The sequence below is a fragment of the Lotus japonicus genome, chromosome 1 (genome assembly GCF_012489685.1).
Source record: "Lotus japonicus ecotype B-129 chromosome 1, LjGifu_v1.2".
NCBI classification, from domain to species: domain Eukaryota; kingdom Viridiplantae; phylum Streptophyta; class Magnoliopsida; order Fabales; family Fabaceae; genus Lotus; species Lotus japonicus.
In genome coordinates this window covers 93013293-93034135 of record NC_080041.1, presented here as the reverse complement: position 1 = coordinate 93034135, position 20843 = coordinate 93013293, and the positions used below count along the sequence as shown (strand labels likewise).

Genomic DNA, 20843 nt, shown 5'->3' with positions numbered 1-20843 from the left:
CCACACCCGTGGATACCCGCGGATAAAAACCCGCTATGGGTAAAATTACCCATGCCCACGGGTATCCACGGATTAATTTCATGGATATTTTCACTATCCATTTATTAATGGGGCGGGTACGAATATTGATGTATCCATACCCACCCGATATATAAAATACTAAAATATCTTTTATATTTATATACATAGATGTATATTAAATATCGGCTTAATCCAGTTTTTGGTCCCTATCCTTTGTCATAAATATGACTTTAGTCCCTCGCCGGAGCAAAGGTGGGGATTGGTCCCCAGTTTTTGGCAAAATAGTTGGCTTTGGTCCTTCCGGTCGGTTGGGTCAACGCCGGAGCTCCGCCAGCTGATGTGGCTCTTGCCACGTCAATTAATGAGCTTAGGTGGAATATTTATTTATTTTTTATTTAATTTAAAAAAAAAACTCAGATTAATCACCATCATTCAATCTTCATCTTCATCATCCTCAACTTCATCTTTTCTTTCCCAGAAACCCAATTTGAAACTTCCCCTAATTAAATTAAATTGATCTTCATCATCATTTCATCATCTTCATGAACATAACACAAGCACAAGCAACAACCACGCCCAGCTAGGAGAATCACAGCACCAACAGATACGCAAGAACAGAATCCATAGGCACCAGAAGCTCAGATCTGGTCCGCCCCAACCACCTTCTTAAACTCCCAAAAGCTCAGATCTGTCACCACCAAACTGATGTCTTCATCGCGCGAGGTTCAGATCGACGCTTCAGGTCCTCAATCTCGTCCGTTACCACCACACCATCGTTCTCACTTCTCTGCATGGAAGCTAAAGTTTTGAGAAGATTTGCTGAGTATCATCCATCCACCGCAGCAAATAATACCCATTTACACAAAAACAACAAAGCCAACACCTTTCTTTGCCCCGTGTTCCTTTTGCTATAAAACTCCAGCCTTTACCCATACCTGCGTGGAGGAGGTGTATTTTGATGGTGACATCAGTTCTGGGTATTGCAAAAGGATTAAGTGAAGGAGGTTGGTGGTGCTTGATGAATATTCTTTGTGTAATATGGGTTAGAGTTATGATTTTGTGGCATTGGAGTTCTGGGTATTGCAAAAGGATTTTGTTGAATTTCATCTTTTTAATGATTTTATTTAAATAATATATGAGGTTAATTAGGGACATAATTACTGGGGCTAATTTTTTTAAAATTTCAAAAAATAAATAAATAAAAATTCCACCTAAGCTCATTAAATGACATGGCAATGCCACATGAGCTTCCCGGAGCTCCGGCGATGACCCTACCGGCCGGAAGGACCAAAGCCAACTATTTTGCCAAAAACTGGGGACCAATCCCCACCTTTACTCCGGCGAGGGACTAAAGCCATATTTATGACAAAAGATGGGGACCAAAAACTGGATTAAGCCTTAAATATCTAATGAATTTGTGTTTGAGTTATAGTTCTCTTTCAAGTAAACTTATACAATGGTAATGGTAAAAAGAAGCCCTTGGACCCAAAAAATAGTAGAAAAAAAGTATTTTCCTTTACACATTGATTGACTGTAAAGTCCAATGTTAAATTTTATATTTAACATAATTTTCTTTTGAACAAATATATGTGAATTCATTTATGTTCATGGGTGTCGGGTGCCCATGGATAGTGTAAAATCCGGTTAAAACCCACTAAATTGATATCCATGTAGGTATGGAGCGGGTATGGATATAAATTTTTACATGTGGAGCGGGTAGTAGGTATATACTATACTATTCATGCCCACCCGTACCCATTGACATCCCTACTGCTATCTCTGTTCTATCTTTGAGGAAAAACTCCCAAGGTACCCTCATGGCTTGGAGATCACATAAAATGGGTAGGTCTCTACTAACAGATCTTTATTCATACACAATGCCTAGATCGAACCCTGGACTAAATGCGACTTCAGCTATCTACTAACTATGTTGGACCTTATTGGTCAGTGTCTTTTGTCTCCCTGATAATGCAAGTCTTAAGGCCAAAATCCTTATCTTTCATAGCTTTTTTTTTTTGGTCAATATCTTTCATAGCTTTGAGTCCTACAAAGTCCTTCCCGGGCCCTAGCCTTTTTTTTAAGTTAGGAGTAGAGTTTTGGTCCGGCCCACTGGAAGCCAAAAGAGGGTTTACGCTGGCCCACAAAGGCCTATCCGTGTCAGCTTGTGTTTTTGACTTTTTGTTTATGATTTTTTTTTTTTAAAGAAGACATGAATATGATTTGATTTTAGTTGACTTCCACATATGAAATAGACTTTTGAAAAAGTATTAATTACTTCATTTTCCCAATTATCATTAAAATTGAAAGTCACCGCATTGAAATCAGAATTATCCTTGATTGTTTCTTCAAATTTCTTCAACGTTTTCAATCTTTGGATTTTTTTTATAACCTCAATCTTTGGGATTGTATCTTCCACTGATTTCGTGAAAGTTTTCTGAAACGACTAGCCTCCCCTACTTAGACCATTTGCAATGGTTGTTAAGAGTTGATGTTGAGAGTTGTTGAGGGTTTGTAGTGGTTGTTGAGAGTTTGTTGAGGATGAGGTGGAGGAGCGAGATGTTGAGAGGGGTAAACATTGTTGAGAGCTGAGACCGGTGCCACGTGTCAACGCGCGAGTGGCCCACACGCGCAGACAGGGTGCGTGAGTGGCAGTGGAAAGGAGAGAGAGAAACGACTGGCTGGCATGGTGGGACGCGTGGCGTTTCCGTATTGGTCTGCCGAATTATTTTTTTTTAAACTGAATTATCTTGTTGAAAAAAAAAAATTTGAAATTTTTTTTTAACCAAAATTCATAACTTTTTTTCCTCTATAAATAGAGACTTGGTTCGTACATCGCAACCATACTCGACCGAGGTGTTACCCGCTTTTGCAAATCATGTGCGTGCTAGATCCGAGTTGCGTGATTCGAATGTTCATCACGAACTCCAAGCAGATCTAGTGAAGCACATATGGACAAAGTTTGCAAATGTTTCGTGATTGAAGATGATTTGTATCGTACTAATTACGTTATTTGTGTGTTGTGTGCTTAGTTTGTTGTCTTGCATTTTAAGTTAAGAAAATAAAATAAATTATTGTGTGCTTAGTTTGTTGTCTTCCATTTTTAAGTTAAGGAAATAAAATAAATTATTGTCTATATTAAAAAAAAAAATTTAAATTGTTAAGTGTTTATTGTTTAATTTAATTTAAAACAATAATTGTAATTTTATGTAAATAATAAAAATAAAAATATAAAATTAAATAAAAATATGAAATAAAAAAGTGGTGGGATAGGGTGAGTGGTGGGGTAGGGTGTTGAATGAAAACCATTGGAGTGGGTAATTGTTGAGAGAGTGTTGAATTGGAGAGAGAAGATGATGTGGAGTGTTGGGAAGAGAAAAAGTGGTGTTGAGAGTGTGTAATTTAGGTGCCCACTAGGGTGAACCATTTATATTTTGGTCCACCGGTGCACCAGAGTTAAATACCATTGGATTTGGAATCTAGGAATATTCTTTAGGATGAGTGGCTAGGATTCATTTAGACATGAAAGGGTAAACAAGTAAACTTCATCCAAAGCCATTCTCAAAGTTCTGATCTGAAAATTTAACTTGCGCCTGCTTCTGTATCCAACATTCTCAAAGCATAAGCTACCGCACATTCAATTTGAGACAAATGTTGCAGCTCAAGGACCTTAAGAGTTCTGATATGCTCCTGCTATTGAGACACTAGTGGCTTCAAATGCTGCAGCACTTGGACCTTTTCCTCATAATTAGAATACTGTGAGCTTTGGTATTTAAAAGCATTTTTAAAGGAAATTTTATCCTAGATCAACACTTCAATTTGTTCCTTTAGCATCAAATTTTCCTTCTGAAGAACATCAGCTGCCTCAGCCCTTGCTCGTGCAGTGACTTAAAAACCCAGAAACAAAAATAAGAGAGAAGAAAGATTGAATCTTCAAGACCCAGATCTTAAGAAAAACCCAATCTTTATCTTGGGAGCTGCGATTCAGGCATGCAACAAAGCATATTTGAAGTGATCTTCATTGTAGGGCTCCACTTGTGAAGGAAAAATTGAAGCTTTCTTCCCCATCCCTGTGAAATTAAGATAAAATGATGGTGAAGCAAGTTGGGGATGATGGTTAGTCGAACGCAATGGTGGATGGCGGTGCTGTGTGCGGTTGCTTGATGCTGCCAAAAGAGGAGGGGGAAGATGGGTCCTTTTTCTTCGTCCTTGTGTGGTATGAACGAATTGAAATCCAAAGGAAGTTAGAAGCTCCAAGCTGCTGCTTATGCTTGTGTCTGTGTTATATTGGTTACATAATTCATTTCTGTTTTCCTCACAAATCAACAAATTTTGGGGATTATTCAGAGTGTTGAGGGATGTAGGACTAAGAAGGAAGGGGAGAGTGGGAGGGAGAAGGAGAGGAAGAGGAAGAGGAAGAGGAAGAGGTAAAGTCTAAAATAGCCTTAGTGCAATGTCTAAAATATCCCTGGTGCACCAGTGGACCAAAATAATAATGGTCCACCCTAGTGGGCACCTGTAATTTAAACAAACCATTGTAAATGGTCTTATATATATATATATACACTCTCCGGTCACATATCTATATACTTTTAAAAAAAAAATCGTTATCCAAAATAATTTTACACATGACATTTCAAGAATGATTTTTATCTCACCCCTCTCTTTGGCTGACAAGTGTCACAGTTAGAGAGACTCACACAAATTAATTATCCTAAGTGATTTCTCTATAATTTTGTTTGTTTGTCCCCTATTTAAATGAAATTTTTTTGAAAAATAATACTAAGAGTAAAGTACACTCACCCCCCTTAAGGTTTGTTAGAATTACACTCCACCCCATTCTTATCTAAAATCTACATCCCACCCCATTTTATATAGAGGCAAATTTAGTGACGAAAAATATTTTTCATTAATAATTAGTTATTATTTAAATTGTTAATCAATAATTTCAAAAAAAAATCAATATAATCCAATAAATTTAAAAATGAAAACATCACAATCCTCCTCATTCTCTCAATCGCGTTTTTCCTCCGTAAATTCATAATGCAAATTATGCAATAGCACACCTGCCCGATTTACAAACCATATCTCGAACATAGTGAAACATGCTTGTGTTTTCATATTTGGTAATAATTCAATTTTAATCAAAATAATCTCTTTATACCTCCAATTTTCAAAATTGGGTTGTGGGCCAAAAAAGCAACACAAATGGGTGAAGAAAATAGAGAAACAAAATTATGAAAATATGAAGTGGATCTGAGGTTATTAGAGCCCAACGAGGCGGTGGAGCATCGTTTTTAACAAAATCCAACAATATCTAAGACCAACAGAGCGTTCGCTCACAACTTAAAGGGGTGAAATTCACAAGAAGTAGTTGAACAAGTGGCTTTAGGGATGTGCGATTCACGTTCTGGGGTTCAGGTCGCAACAAAACTTTGAGGCATGGAGGTGCCATGGGGTTTCACATTGTGGGACAGTGGAGCCGTGTTAAAGGGAGTAAAGGCTTGGTGGTGGCCGTTTGTGGTGAGAAATATGATTTGGAGATAGATGGGACGTGGACTTAACAGACAGAGTGGATGGTTTTTTTAAATTTAATTCAGTAAAATTATTTTCATAAATTAATGTATGATAGTGTATATGCATTAAATTTATTTAAATTTTTACTAATTAGTAATTAGTTTTTAGTAGTGAGGAATTTGTTTTCGTCACTAAAATTTACCTTTATAAAAAATGGGGTGGAGTGTAGATTTTTAAAAAGAATGGGGTGGAGTGTCATTCTTGCAAATCTTGAGGGGGGTGAGTATATTTTACTCTAATACTAATAAAGCACCATGCTACTAAAAAGGAAATAATTTGAATTTTGAAAAAACGAAATCAATGAATAATGTCAATTTATTCATTCTATTTATAATAACATAACCATACCATATATAATACATAATATTATGATAATACATAACTGACTTATATGTGTAATAATTATGAATATGGAGTCATATTAAAGTCTCTTATACTAATTCTTTATAAAGCCACACCATGTTTCTATCTATTAACAAATTATTTCTCTGCTTTTAAACCTTTATCTCACTGCAACAAGTTCATATCTAACCCCTAATGAATTCCCCTGTTATAGCTGCTCCATCAACAGCAACGTTAACAGATCATGAGTTCATTGAGGTCACAGAAGCAGGTGAAATCATTACGGAAGAACAACGTTTAGGAAATGAATTAATAAGGCTTTTTTGCTTCATTGTTGTTCACAAATACTATGAATAGCCCATATCACGTATGGAATAACACTTGAAAACTGTTGGCTAACAACATCGAACATGAATATCGCGGAACTCTTAAGCAACCAGGTATGATTCAAACTTGCATACACTTTGATCGACGGACTTTTGAAATTAATTTAATCTATTGCCATCTTTTACATATTTGATACTAGAAGAGTCTGTCTTCAAGAAACTCTGTCTTCTACAAATTGACAAGCATCTTCAGTCTAATGGGAAGTCTCTAAAAGAATTTAAATGTTTCTCGAATGTTGATTGTTCCGAAGTTATCCAATTCACAACCTAAATAATTCTGAATTTTATGAAATTTGTATGACGTTAATATTTATGAGGCATCACGACTTTACATAAATTAGTAAAATGTGATTGCCAGATTTTAGTTTTGACGATATTATTTAATTTGCTTGGCCATTCTATTTTATGTTGTTATTATTGGTTTTCTTAAATGAGTACTATATACTTATATTTAGTGCACTTAAAAAAATATAATTATATTTAGATCACATGTAAAAACTAATAATTTTTTCTAACTCTTCATTCCCCTTCAGCCCTTATATCTCATAGCTTTACAACTCTCGGTATCAATTTTTATCTCATTTAAGTATGTTTTTTCACAATTTTAAAAATGTTTTTCACAAAGTATTTATGATTAAATATATATGAAGTTTTTGACAAATTTTGCAAGTCGTGTGATACTCATTGTGATTTTGCTTGGTTGAATACTCATTTTTGCGAGATCGTCTATTCATTATTACGTGCATAAATAATGAGATCAATATTTGTCGTGCAACGCACGAAGTAAAAACGCTAGTATAATCAAAAAAGACATTTTAGGGCACGTTTGGTGGCCAGGAAAGGATAGGGTAGGAAAGGATAGTAATCATATCTAGTTGTTATCTGTTGTTTGTTGCACCAGCAGGATATGATAACGCTATCATGTCTTCTATCATATCCTGTCCATCATGTGTAAAAGTTATCATGAGGGGGAGCTATGATAGAACAGGATAGGATATTAGTTATATATTTTCTTTCAGTATCCTAACTCCAAATTAAATTATTTTAATATTATATAATTTTAAATAATATTCATTAATAAATATAAAAATATTAACTTAAATAAAATAAAATAAATAAAATTATTATTCATAAATAGTAAAACAGACTACAAATATTAATGTATTAATAGTAATAGACTAATTTAATATTTTTCATCTCCTATTATTTAAAAATTAATAATATAGATATAAAGTATTTTTTAAACAATAATATTTTTTATTTATCACGTGTCACAACTAAGTGAAAACCAATTGATTATAAATATTATTTTTTAATAGTAATGGACTAATTTTCTATTTTCATCTCTTATTATTTAAAACTATTTATCTACTTATATAATAATTTATAATTTAAATATATAGTACTTTTTAAATAATGATATTCTTAATTTAGTTAACTTTTATTGTTAATTATCACATGTCAAAACTAAGTGAAAACCAATTGGTTAGTAGCATAATTTTATTTAAAATATATGCTATCTTCAAAACAATAAAATAGACTAATTAATAAAATTTAAATTAACTTTAGTTATTTTAAAATATAGACTCATTCATGAAAATGTAAAAAAATTAAATTTGGTAAAATGATCAATTTTTAAATGTATTTTTGTATTCAAATATAACATTTTTCCTTATTATATCTTGTCATTATCATGTGCACCTCAAACACATGATAGGATAAGAGTCATCCTACTCTTATCCTATCTTGTTGTTATCCTGCTCACATATCATATCCTATCATATTCTATCCTAAAATCTATTTTTTGCTTATATATATATGACTGGAGGGTGTACCATACTAGAGAACTTAGTTTTCAAGGCAAAAAAGCTTCACAAAAACTCATTCAAGTAAAATACTACAACTAATTTTGCACAAATGACGAAGCTCGTGTTTTTCATTTTCTTCCTCCTATTTGCATCAGGTACACATATGCATACACATCATGTATACTATTATTGTTAATGGCTTTTATGATGATCCATTGAGTCTAACATCAAGTTTTAAATATTTGTCGACAATTTTTTCTTTTGAAGGAACTTTGAACATGATCATGGCTGGCAACCCAGTACATAAGGAGGACGCTGGAGACTTCAAAATCTGTGAAGCACCAATAGGTGTTAGCCAAAACTGCGACGTTAGAAACTGCCGGAACCAATGTTTCCAAAAGTACCCTCAGGGAAGTACTGGATATTGTCATAACGAAGGACAGTTGACTCAGTGTGTTTGTAAATACAAATGCTAGCTAGGCAGAGATACAACCCCCAAACATATAAAACCAAATCAAATGTAATGTTTGGGGTTTGTTCTAAAAAATTTGATTCGACACAATTGCAATTTAAATGAAAATATGTACTTTTTGGAGCATGTAATCGCTTATTTTTAATTTTTAGGGTCTTGCTTGAATTATAACTATAAATGTGTACTAGTTTAGAAATATGCATCAAGTTATATTTTATCAAAGGGATTGTCTAAATGACCCATAGTGAAAATTGGGTTAAATAACTCATGTTCTATTTGGACCAATCACATTTAAGATAAATTTGTTGAATTTTTTATATATTATTTATAATTTATTTAGGATTAAATATGTTTTTGTCCCTCACTTATACGCATAAATATAAAATGGTACCCGAAAATAAACACAAAAATTTTAGTCCTTAAAAAATTTTATTTAATCTAAAATGGTCTTTCAAAAATGTGACAAGGCTTGTGCGTAAAAATACTTTACACTATCAACTAACGTATAGTTTTTAATTTCCTTAAGATAATCTTAGTTATAATTCTTATTTATTCATAGGCAAACTTCACAGAAAATTTTGCTACAATATGGGCCCGTTTGGTACGCTGTATAGTATAAGGATGGATAGTATTAGACCTGATTGTATAAGACCTGATAGTATTACGCCTGATAAAAATTTAATACTATACAGCGTTTGGTGAGACCTTATATAACTTATCATTGCTGTTTTAAATAATACAATACAATATTTGGTGAAATATTGAATAAGGATGGATAGTATAAAAGTTGAATATTTATACAAAAATACCCTCCCATAAAAAATGCATTTATTTGGTTTTTAATGTATTGAAATAATTTTTAAGAAAATGAAAGAGTTAAAAATATTGTGAGAGTTGAATTTTTGGCATAAAAATATATGGCCCAGATTTAATTTGGCTAAATCTTTTCCAGGAAACCCTAACTCAGGTTTTTTCTTCATCTTCCCTTCTTCTATGTACACACTGCTCCGCCGCACCCACCCACCCACGCTGATATATCTCTTCCTCTGCTATCTACATAATCATTCTTGGACTTTGCTTTTAATCGCAAGCAATTATTGTGAATCACATGTGCTCTTTGACAATTCTTTAATAAGATTGAAAGTTGTTTCATTTTCCATAAAAATTGTATATGAAATCACATGTGGTAGAAATTGCATATGCAACACCAAAAATTGAAAATCAAACGACAATTAGAAAAAAGCAAGAAAACTGGAAACTCAAAAGGATAGGTGAAAGGGAGGATGAGGACGAAGACGGTAAGTGCCCAACAGAGATTCGCAAAGACAAGGAAGGTGAAAGAAAATTTCTCGTCAACGAAGTGCGTTAAAAATGAATGGGGCTAGATCTGGAATAATTTTAAGGCTTAATACATCAGAAAAGACCCCTGTAATTGTAAAGGGAATCAATTCCAAGGCTTGCAAGCTTTTTGCATCAAATTGGGTCCTTAAAATATTTTTTTTAATCCAATTAAGGACAAAGTGTGCCAACAGGTGATATGACTTGATTTTTAGCTGATTCAGCTTTTCCACGTGACATTTTAATTTATTTTTTTAAATAATTAATTCCAAAACTTAATTTTTTATTCCCAGTCATAACTTAAAAATAAAAACTTGATATAATCTTAAAAAAACCTAGACTAATCAAGATTAACCCCAAATTTAATCTGTTCAGCCCCAACTTAATATAATACTAATCCTATCACCTTCTTTTCAAAAAAAATCCTATCACCTTCATCTCGAAACATTTTTATTTTTCATTATCTTCAACACTTTAAATTTTTTAAGTTAGAGATTAGTATTGATTAGATTAGAGATTAGTATTGATTAAGTTAGATTTTTTTAAAGATTATATTAAGTTTTTATTTTTAAGTTATGACTTGGAATAATAAAATTAAGTTTTGGAATGAATTATTTTAAAAAAAATTAAAATGCCACGTGGGAAAACTGAGTTAGCTATAAATCAAGCCACATCACCTGCTGGTACACTTTGGCTTTAATTGAATTTAAAAAAAATTCGTAGGGACCCAATTTGATGCAAAAAAATTCCAGGCCCTGGAACTGATTCCCTTTACAATTACAGGGGTCTTCTGATGTATTATACAATTAGGCTTAATACAATCTCCAAACGAGCCCTATATTTTAAATTATTATCGGATATATGTAACAAAAGTCAAAAAACTGGTAATTATTATTTCCTTTTTAAGGGAGATTCAAAGCTTAAACTCTAAATCCTAACTACACACCTTGCAATCATGGAATCACGAGATATGAATTCACTGAAATAACAGCACCTCAACTCTGTTGCCAAACCGTGGTGCAGGAACCATAATTTTTCTTGTCTCTATACCAATATTTTTGTTGATAGTTAATTAGTAGTGTTTATGAAAGGAAATCAATGCCCCAAAAATGTTCAGGGATTTCATGACTGCAATTATAATCACATCAGCATATATCCATAATTTTCTGCTACGATATAAATCCACTACTGAGAAAGATTTAGTCAAAAAAATTTGAGCAATTCCCCTTTTGAATACTAATTAAGGTAGTGTTTGACCCAACCTTTTTTCAGCTTTTGGGTTACTTTTAAGTTTAAGCTTAAAATAAGAGTTCTAAAAAAAAGACAGAAGCTGTTTGTTAGTTTTCATTTTTTAATAACTTAAAAGCTACTTTTAAATTAAAAGTTGTTTGGCCACATAATTACTTTTTTTTTTAGAATAGAACGAAATATATACGGCTTAATACATCAGAAGGCCCCTGAAATTGTAAAGGGAATCAGTTCCAGGGCCTGAAAAATTTTCGCATCAAATTGGGTCCCTAAAATTTTTTTTTTAATTCAATTAAGGCAAATCTCAATTTTGTCCTAGTCATCAATTACACGTGGCTTTTAAAAATAATTTTTAATTCCAACTCAATAATTTAATCAGAAAAAAAATTAAAAACTCAATAAATACCTAATCTAATAATCTTTAACTAAACAAGGGTGCTTTTAGTAATTTTCAATAACTAAATATATTTAAAAAATTAAACCCTAAAAGCAGAAGCAGAAGCAGAGGAGGAGCAGGAGCAACGTGCGGCGGCGTGTTTCTTGGAGCGGAGATGGAGAAGGAAGATAGCAGGCTGAGGCACGTAGTTTCGTTTGAGAGGTTAACAGAAGTTCAGTTCATGGCGTGTTTCCGGTTCAAGCCAAGGTGGATGGCGCAGAAGATGAGAGGGGAAGCGAGATTCTGTTAAAGACGCGACTTCTGTTGGTTGAAACCAAAGATGGATCCCACATGGAATCCGATCCTCTACACCATGTTCCTCCCTCTCCCATGCTCTGTTTATCAGCGCCGGGACCGATCCGTTTAAAACCTTCCACCTTTCGCCTCCTCCTTCTCCTAATTATTTTCTTCCCTTTGCGCCTGGGAGCGAGATCGCAGGAAGGGGAGGAGATTGACGAACATGGCGCGATGGATCCATCAACAAACACCAAAGATCTCATCTTTTTTGCATTTCTGGGTGATTTCTGTTACTGGGTTTTTCATCTTTCTCAGCGGCGACCAAGCTTCGATCTTCACGAGGGGTCATGGTGAAAATCGACGGTGACAAGAGGAGGGGTTTCAGTACCAGATGGCTTTGGCATATGCTCCCTGATCTGCATCATCACCAGAGTGTCTTGAGGTCGCCGGTGTGGAAAAGAGGTTGGATCTCTGCTATGGCTGGTTTAAATGGCTAGGAAAGAAGGGCTGGGACGGAGGAGGATAAGATGGTGGTGGTGATCAGTGTGAAGGTGGATACGGTGGTGGCAGTGGTGGTAGTCAGTGGATCTCTGCTATCTAACATAATCTAATTAGGGTTCAATTTGGGGGAAGATTTGAGATTTGGTTCAATTTGGGGGTGAAAATATTTTAATTAGGGATTGGTTATAAGGATTATTAGATTAGATTATATTATTATATTAGTTTATTAGTTAGATTATTAGATTGTTTAGTTAAGGATTATTAGATTAGGTTTTTTATTAAGTTTTTAATTTTTTTTTTCTGATTAAATAATTGAGTTGGAATTAAAAATAATTTTTTTTAAATTTTTTTAATTTAAAAAAAATTATAAAAGTCACGTGGAATTGATGACTGGGATAAAATTGAAGGCTGACACACTTTGGCCTTAATTGAATTAAAAAAAAAAAATTCTAAGGACCCAATTTGATGCAAAAATTTTTCAGGCCCTGGATTTGATTCCCTTTACAATTACAGAGGTCTTCTGATGTATTAAGCCAATATATACTGATGAATCTGTGATTTAAAGACCCAGGCAGAGAGTTACAACAACGAGTAAAAGACGAACAAGTAAACTAGATTGGAGGAAAACAGAAAGTATTATATCGTCCAAATTCACTTGTGCCAATACAAAAATATCACAAATTATACCATCAATCTAAAGCTAATGGTTGATTATAGCAAAGAGAAAACTGAAAGTAGCCTACCATTAGAAAGTTCATATTCTAGGTTTTCAATTGTTCAGGGTTTTCTCATCAATCAAACATTCAAACTCAGTATAAAAAACAAAATAAAATTAATAAATTAGAAAAATCACAAAGTTCAGTTTTCTTGTATGGTTGAATGATAAATTTAGATTGAGAGAGAAGCAGTTTTTTTTTTTTATAAGCAACAAATTCATTCAAATTCATTAAAGGGCAAAGGGGTGCCTGCCTAGTAGAATTACAAGAGAATAAAAACAGCAATCAAAAGAAAGGGAACACACACTACAGATGGCAATAAAATCAGGGGAAAAACAAGGGAGAAAACAGGGGAGAAAATGTCTTAAAGCCACAAAACAGAATTCAAATCAAACACGCAAGGAAGAAAAACTTGAGAAATCAGCAACGAGGAGAAGAGAATGATGAGAACGACGGAGAAGTCTTGCGCAGCCTAAACCAGGAAGTAACGTGAGAATAAGAGCTAACACTCTCAACAGCATATTAGAAAAAAGCTCAATTTTTTAACTTTTTCCTTAAAAGTTATTTTTTTATATTTCTTTGTAAAAAAATAAGTAACTTAATTTTTAAGTTCTTATTAAAAAGGGTTAAATATGTTTTCCGTCCCCGAACTTTCAGCGAGTGCTGGTTTCCGTCCCTCCCGGAGTAAAAGCTGAAAAGGGTCCTTGAACACCATGAAAATAGCTGGCTTCCATCCCTGCCGGAGTGAGGGGCTCCGGCCACCATAACCACATGTGTCGGTAAGCTGACGTGGCTCCTCCACGTCAATTAATGAGGCTAAGTCACTTTTTTTTTCTTTTTTCGTTTAAAAAAACATAATTTTATAATCTATAAATTAATCCCTAACAATCCTCATTATTATCCTAACCTAACCTAACCTAACCCATCTAATCCCAAATCCCACTAACTTAAAACCCCAAATTAGAATCTTATCCTCTTACGTTCTTCCTCAACATCGACACTGAAGAAATTGGGCAAAACCTTGAGCTTCAAATTAGGGATTTCAATATCCGTCAAATTGAGCTTCAAATTGGGCAAAACCTTGAGCCTCAACATCACCCTTCTTCACGCTCGATTCCATATCCGTCTTCTTCTGGCCTTCTTCTCTGCACCCTGAAACTCGTTTGCGCGACCATGACTAGGGCTTCGTCTTCTGGGTCTCGTTGTTCTTCGAAATTGGAGGTGCGTCGAGGAATGGTGCAACGTGGAGTGTGTGAATGTGGAGAAAGGCTTCTCTATCTAACTTCCCACACTGACATCAACCCAGAAAGAAATTTCTGGAGGTGCAGAAATTGGAAGGTAATTGAATTTGAATTCCTTCATAATTATTTGTGCGTTATTTGTGGTATATTCATGTAAGTGTTCTTTTCCTTTTCAGTTACCGAACAATTGTGGATTCTTCTTGTGGGATGATGAGGCTGGTTTGGATGGTGCACAAAGGTACTATGTAGTTCAACTGATGAAAACCTTGCAGGAGTTGGAGGAAAGCAAAAAGAAACTGGAAGATAGAAAGAGGAGGGTTGAGGAAATGAAGAAGAAAAATGTCAATCTCTATATGTAGTTGGAGAGTGAAATGAAAACGAAGAACTTGGCCTTTGTTGTTGTTATTCTGCTGATCATAATCTTAGCTTCTGTTGTATCATTTGGAAAGTAGGAGAGTTGAGGAAATGAAAAAGAAGAAGAAAAATGTCAATCTCTATTATGTTGAAGTGTACTAAAGTTATGTGTACCAAACTTATGGGTTCTTCTCAATTAATGACAATTTATGATTGTGGTAGAAACATTTGATGTGTGTTGTCATCTTATTCCAAAACATAAACTAATTTGCCATTTCTTTCTAATGTGTGATTTTTTATCCTTGATGAAGTAACAGTAGAAGGCTCTTCTCAGTAAAAGTTTTCTAATTTGTTTCTCTATCCTTGATAAGAGTTGTTTGTAAAAATTTATGTAGCTTCTCAGTGCCACGAATATTCAAGTTTAAATGACCCTAACCAAGATGTTGTCCTAACCATGAACATGATAATTGATAAAGGAACAGATAGTGGTGCTTCTGCTACAAGCCATAGACTTTTGTCATGAACATCACAATTTGATACAAACTAAAGGGAACTACATAAAGTGATGATCTGGAGAAAAACTAAACAACATAATGACATGAAATGTGAATGTCAAGACTTAGGGTAATGAAAGTGGTCCATCCACTCAAAATACATGACAATATAATAAGAAGTGAAAGTGGTCCATACACTCAAAATACAATAAGACAACACATTATGTCTTAGTGGTACATCCACTTAAATAAAATAAGACAACACATTACTTAGTGGTCCATCACAACAAAATACAGCACAATATAATAACCAAGTTTGGCCTTAGTGGTCCAACTTAAACAACAAAATACAGCACAATATAATAACCAAGTTTGGCCTTAGTGGTCCAACTTAAACAACAAAATATGACATCAACTAGGCACCCATGTGCATGTCTGCAATATGCATAAAACCAACCAAAAAGCATATTCCCTTACAGCTACATAACTGACCCAACCACCCCCCCTCAATAAGTGCTCTTCAAGCTTCCTCATCAATTGCTGAGATCTGAGATACTCCTCCCTGAAGATCAACAGTAGCAGCAGCAACATGATCCATATCTGCAGCATGAACTCCAACCTGTGGCACTGGATCTGGATTCACTGGAGGCACTCTTCCAATAATTTCATTCCACCTCTCTCTCAACTGAGGTGGTATATCTTCAGCTCGAACCTGAATTGTATATGAAATGTAAGCATAATGTTGTAGATAGACTTTATATGCATACTGACAAAGTTGTGATATGAACTACTTACAGTTTGAGTAGATTCTGGATCAGGGTTGATTACTTGACTAGGTTGTGGATCTGAGTTAACTGGTTGAGTTTGCTGTCTAGGCAGCGGATCTGTGTTCATAACTAAGTTCCTGCAGCTTCTTAAGTTGTGACCAAATTGGCCACATCTGCTGCATCTATGCCTGGCCACACCTCTGTTCAACATTTCCTCAGTGTCCTCATGAGGGTCTCTTATTCTTAGCTTTTTAGGCCTGCCTGAACCCCTCTTGTACAAGGGTGGAAGAATTGTTGGGTCTTCAGTTGGTTCCCATAGTTTCTGTCCATTGATTGGACTAATCTCATGTGCATAAGTTGTTATATAAGCATCCCTTTTGTAGTATATGTGGACATAGTCTTCAGGGTTGTGTCTACTATATGACATCCCAGCACATGCATGTCTGCAGAGTATTCCCACCAGCTCCAAAAAATTACAACTGCAATAGTGTCTATTCAGGTCAACAGTAAACCCTTCTCCAGAAACTGCATGTTTAACCTCATACTTCCCTTCACCACATTGAGTTGGCAGCCATGAAGCGCTCTTGTTCACCTCCCAAGATAACCTCTTCAAAGGTTTTGGCAATACCTGTCCACTATACCTTGCAAACTTCTCATTTAAAGTAGCAAATCTTCCCATGATGTATGTTCTGATCCAGTCCATCATAGTGAGAATTGGCTTGTCCCGAGCTAGAAGAATTGTGGCATTGAAACTCTCAGACAAGTTGTTCAAAAGAACATCACACTTGGGGTAGTGAGTGAAGGCATGTTTGCACCAAGTCCGGATTGGAATAGCCATCAACCAAGTGTATGCTGCCTCATTTGCACTTCTCAGCTCCATCATCTTCTCATCCCATAACTGCTTATAAGTAGCTTTAGCTGCAGCCATCATAATCACTCCACCCCCAAACTTCTTCTTGAAGTTTGCGTACATGTGTCTTAGACAGAACCTGTGCTCAACTCCAGGCAAGAGCTCATCAAATACAGATAGAAGTCCCTGGAAACAAGAACAAAGACCAAGAAGAAGACAGTGGTTATATTATGGGATTATGACAACATGAAAATTAAAATACATTTAGCAAAGATGGATGGTTTACCTTTTGCTGATCAGAAATGAATATTCATCTATTGTTGGGACCAATATCACCTAATAGGAGATCAAGGAATCATCTCCAGCTTTCCTTGCACTCAGATTCAACTACTCCAAAAGCCAAAGGAAAGTACTAATCGTTCAGGTCTCTAGCAACTGCACACAGTAGAATTCCACCAAATTGGGTTTTCAAATGGCACCCATCTAGGCCAATGAAAGGCCTACAACCAACAATGAAACCTCTCTTGCACCCCTCCAGACACATGTAAAATCTTTTCAACCTAGGCATCAAACCCATAACTGGAGTATCCAAATTAATCTTCCAGGTATTCCCAACTGATGCCCTTCTCAGTTCAGCACTAAACCTATATAGCAGGCTATATTGTCAGCTGGCATCCCCCTCAACAATCTCCATTGCCAATTGTCTGGCCCTCCATGCTCTCCACCTTGTGATACCACAGCTAAATCTCACTTTCACTTCATCAACTATTTCATTAACCCTCACCTTTCTTGCAATTTGAACCTTGTCAATGAGCTTGGATGCAATCCATTTGGAAGTTGCAGATTTGTTGTTGAAGACCCTACCACATAAATGGTTAGCATTCAGAGTCTTGATGCTGAAGGTTTGCTTCCCTCCAACCTTGCTGCAAAGCATCACAAATCCACACTTCTTCTTGCAAACTCCTCTTACTCTAACAGAATCATTCTTAGGGAATGTAACTTCTCTTCCATTGAGAACTGAATGGTCTCTTATTGTTTTTTTGAACTGCTCCAATGAGGTGAATTGCATGCCTACTCTGAAATTGAAATTTGCACTCATGTCCTCCTCATGAAACTCTCCATATCTCTTCCTCTTCCTTTGATTAGCACCATCATATTCATCCTCACTAGAACTGATTAGCTCTTCAGTATCATAACCTAGATCAATTTCATGATCTTGTTAAGGCACATCCACATCATCAACTGCATATGGGACATTAGGATGCAGTTGCACATCATTTCCCTGCACTACACCAGTAGCCATGGATTTCAACTACTTCTTTAAGAGTGCTTCAGCAACACCAACAGTTGGAATTTCAAACCCATCATCCTCAGCACGTGCCTCCTTCTCATCTTCACTGTCAGAGAAGTGGATTCCTTCAACTGAATCTTCACTGTCAGAGCTGGGTACATAAGTGTCATCATCCTCACCTTCACTCCAAACAGGATCAGTAGTAACCTGTTTCAGCTTCTGGTTCTTACTCAGAGATACATCATTCTTCTTCTGCACCATAGGCTCTTTCTGTTTCTTCTGCACCATATGCTTTTTCTGTTTCTGCTGCACCATAGGCTCATTACCTTCCTCATCACTAGACAAAACAACAGTTTCAAGGGGGCCTTTGTTCTTCTTAGATGTACCTCCATAGAACATTATCATGTTTGATCTCCTAACAGACTGGGTGGAAACCTTCTTTGTTGGGGTAGCCTTCTTGGCCACCTTAGCAGGATTAGCATGTGTAGCCACGTTAGCAGGATGAGCATGTGTAGCCACCTTAGCAGGATGCTTGAAAGGCTTATTTGGAGCAGGAGCAGGCCTTGTTGGGTCATCATTCGGAGCATTTTCCTAACTTGGGTTTTCTTCCCCTTCGTGCTCAACAAATAGATGAACATCCACCCTATCGTTGACTCCATAAGTCCCTAGTAGCATTGCATCATCATCAGACAATACAGGTCTAAAGATATGAGTCTGAATGTCCTCTCGTATCCTCCACCACATTTTGAAGTTACCACTTGCATACCCCAAGTCCTTCACAACATCAACACATTCAAAGTAGCTCCAAGTATCAAGATCAATTCCACGCTTCGTGACAATGCAGCCTCGTTTGTAGTTCATGTAGTTCTTGTAAGGCTCTCTCATAAAAAGCCCCTTATAATGAGCAACCAAATTGAATGTCATCCTGTTAGAAACCAAAGCCAAATAACCCATTAGAAACCACAGCCAAACACACATACAATATTGAAATCAAAGCCAAATAACCCATTAGAAATATAAACAAGTGAAATCCCCAAAACCCACACCACATCCCAATACTCAAATAACCCTAACCTGTGTTTAAACCAAAACCCACACCACATCAGAATACTCAAATAACCCTAACCTGTGTTCAAACCAAAACCCACACCACATCTGATTACTCAAAAAACCCTAACATGTGTTCAAACCAAAACCCACACCACATCCGAATACTGAAATAACCCCCAACAACAAACATAACCAATGAAAAATAGAAGACACTAATCTACCCAAAATATAGTCGCGATGGAAGAAAATGAAGTTAGGTTTCAAAGCCCTAACCTGTGTTCTTGCAAAGCAAATGACGAGACCGAGTGCAAAGGAGTGCCAGAGAGTGATTAGAGCAACTTCCAGAGAGCGATTGCGAAGAGTGGGTTGAGTGATGTTGAGGTTCGATGCTTGGACGGTGGGAACGATGGTGAGCGGTAGGAACGATGGTGAGCGGTGTTGAGGAAGAACGTAAGAGGATAAGATTCTAATTTGGGGTTTTAAGTTAGTGGGATTTGGGATTAGATGGGTTAGGTTAGGTTAGGTTAGGATAATAATGAGGATTGTTAGGGATTAATTTAGAGATTATAAAATTATGATTTTTTTAAACGAAAAAAAAAAAGAAAAAGTGACTCAGTCTCATTAATTGACGTGGAGGAGCCACATCAGCTTACCGGCACATGTGGCTACGGTGGCCGGAGCCCTCACTCCGGCAGGGATGGAAGCCAGCTATTTTCATAGTGTTCAAGGACCTTTTTCAGCTTTTACTCCGGGGAGGGACGGAAACCAGCACTCGCTGAAAGTTCGGGGACGGAAAACATATTTAACCCTATTAAAAATTGTGTTTGGCCCAACTTTTACTTAAGAGTAAAAAAGAAGCTGGGTCAAACACTACCTAAGTAATAACAACAGAGTGACTTTAAATGGCTGCTAGGCTCCCAAAAGCCATCCACCAGGGAACTTCTGTGAACAATTTGACCTAATGCGGGTGGATGGAAAGTTTCGGTGTATTAAAATAAAGGCTTAATTGCACTTTTGGTCCCCCAACTTTAGCCTTCTTGCGAAAATCGTCCCCAAACTTCAAAATTAGCAAAAACCATCCCTGAAGTTTACACCCGGTTGCAAAATTGATTTTCCGTTACACTTCCGTGAGAAACTAACGTTTTCTGGGTAAAAAAAATTAAAAACCCAGAAAATTCATAGAGTTTTCATCATCTTCAACAATCTTCATCATCAATTCATCATCTTCATTCAAAACTCAGAAAATCCCACAAATAAAAATTATCTCAACTTTTTTTTTTGAAACTACATGCTCTAAATCAAAATAATTATGTTTAACAAGATTCAATGAAATTTACATGAAGATGTATGAAATGAACAAACACAATCATGTTAAAGAGGCTTTTTATCCCTTTGTAATTTCTGCTCCTTACTCTTACAAAGCTTGGTTAAACTTTCATCATGTCCTTCTTCCTCAATAATAACCAAATAACACAAACCAAGCTTCTCTTCATCTTCCATCACCAACACCATTTGATCATTCTTTCCATAGCCATGACTAACCACTATTCTTCACCTCATGAATCCATCTCCAAATAACCATTTCCTCAACCACACCAAACCAGAACCTCCCATTTCAACACTCAAAACAGAACCTCCCACTTCACCATTGAAACAATTCCAACCTGAAGACACCACCTCTTCTCCCTGTCAATCGCCACAGCCATTCCCCAATCAC

The 20843-nt window shown here is 35.8% G+C and overlaps 2 protein-coding genes across 2 annotated transcripts; one reads left to right on the top strand and one right to left on the bottom strand.

Annotated features, from left to right (window-relative positions):
• Positions 1-14035: 14035 nt before the first annotated feature.
• Positions 14036-14938, top strand: LOC130732240 (uncharacterized). Its single transcript, XM_057584334.1, has 2 exons — positions 14036-14417; positions 14497-14938. Exons 1-2 carry the CDS (start codon positions 14253-14255, stop codon positions 14677-14679), a joined length of 348 nt encoding a protein of 115 aa, XP_057440317.1. The 5' UTR covers positions 14036-14252; the 3' UTR covers positions 14680-14938.
• Positions 14939-16064: 1126 nt separating this feature from the next.
• LOC130712337 (uncharacterized) lies at positions 16065-18088 on the bottom strand. Its single transcript, XM_057562176.1, has 4 exons — positions 18079-18088; positions 17537-17982; positions 16134-16971; positions 16065-16081 (listed from the first exon to the last, which is right to left on the bottom strand). Exons 1-4 carry the CDS (start codon positions 18086-18088, stop codon positions 16065-16067), a joined length of 1311 nt encoding a protein of 436 aa, XP_057418159.1.
• Between the last annotated feature and the right edge of the window lie 2755 nt (positions 18089-20843).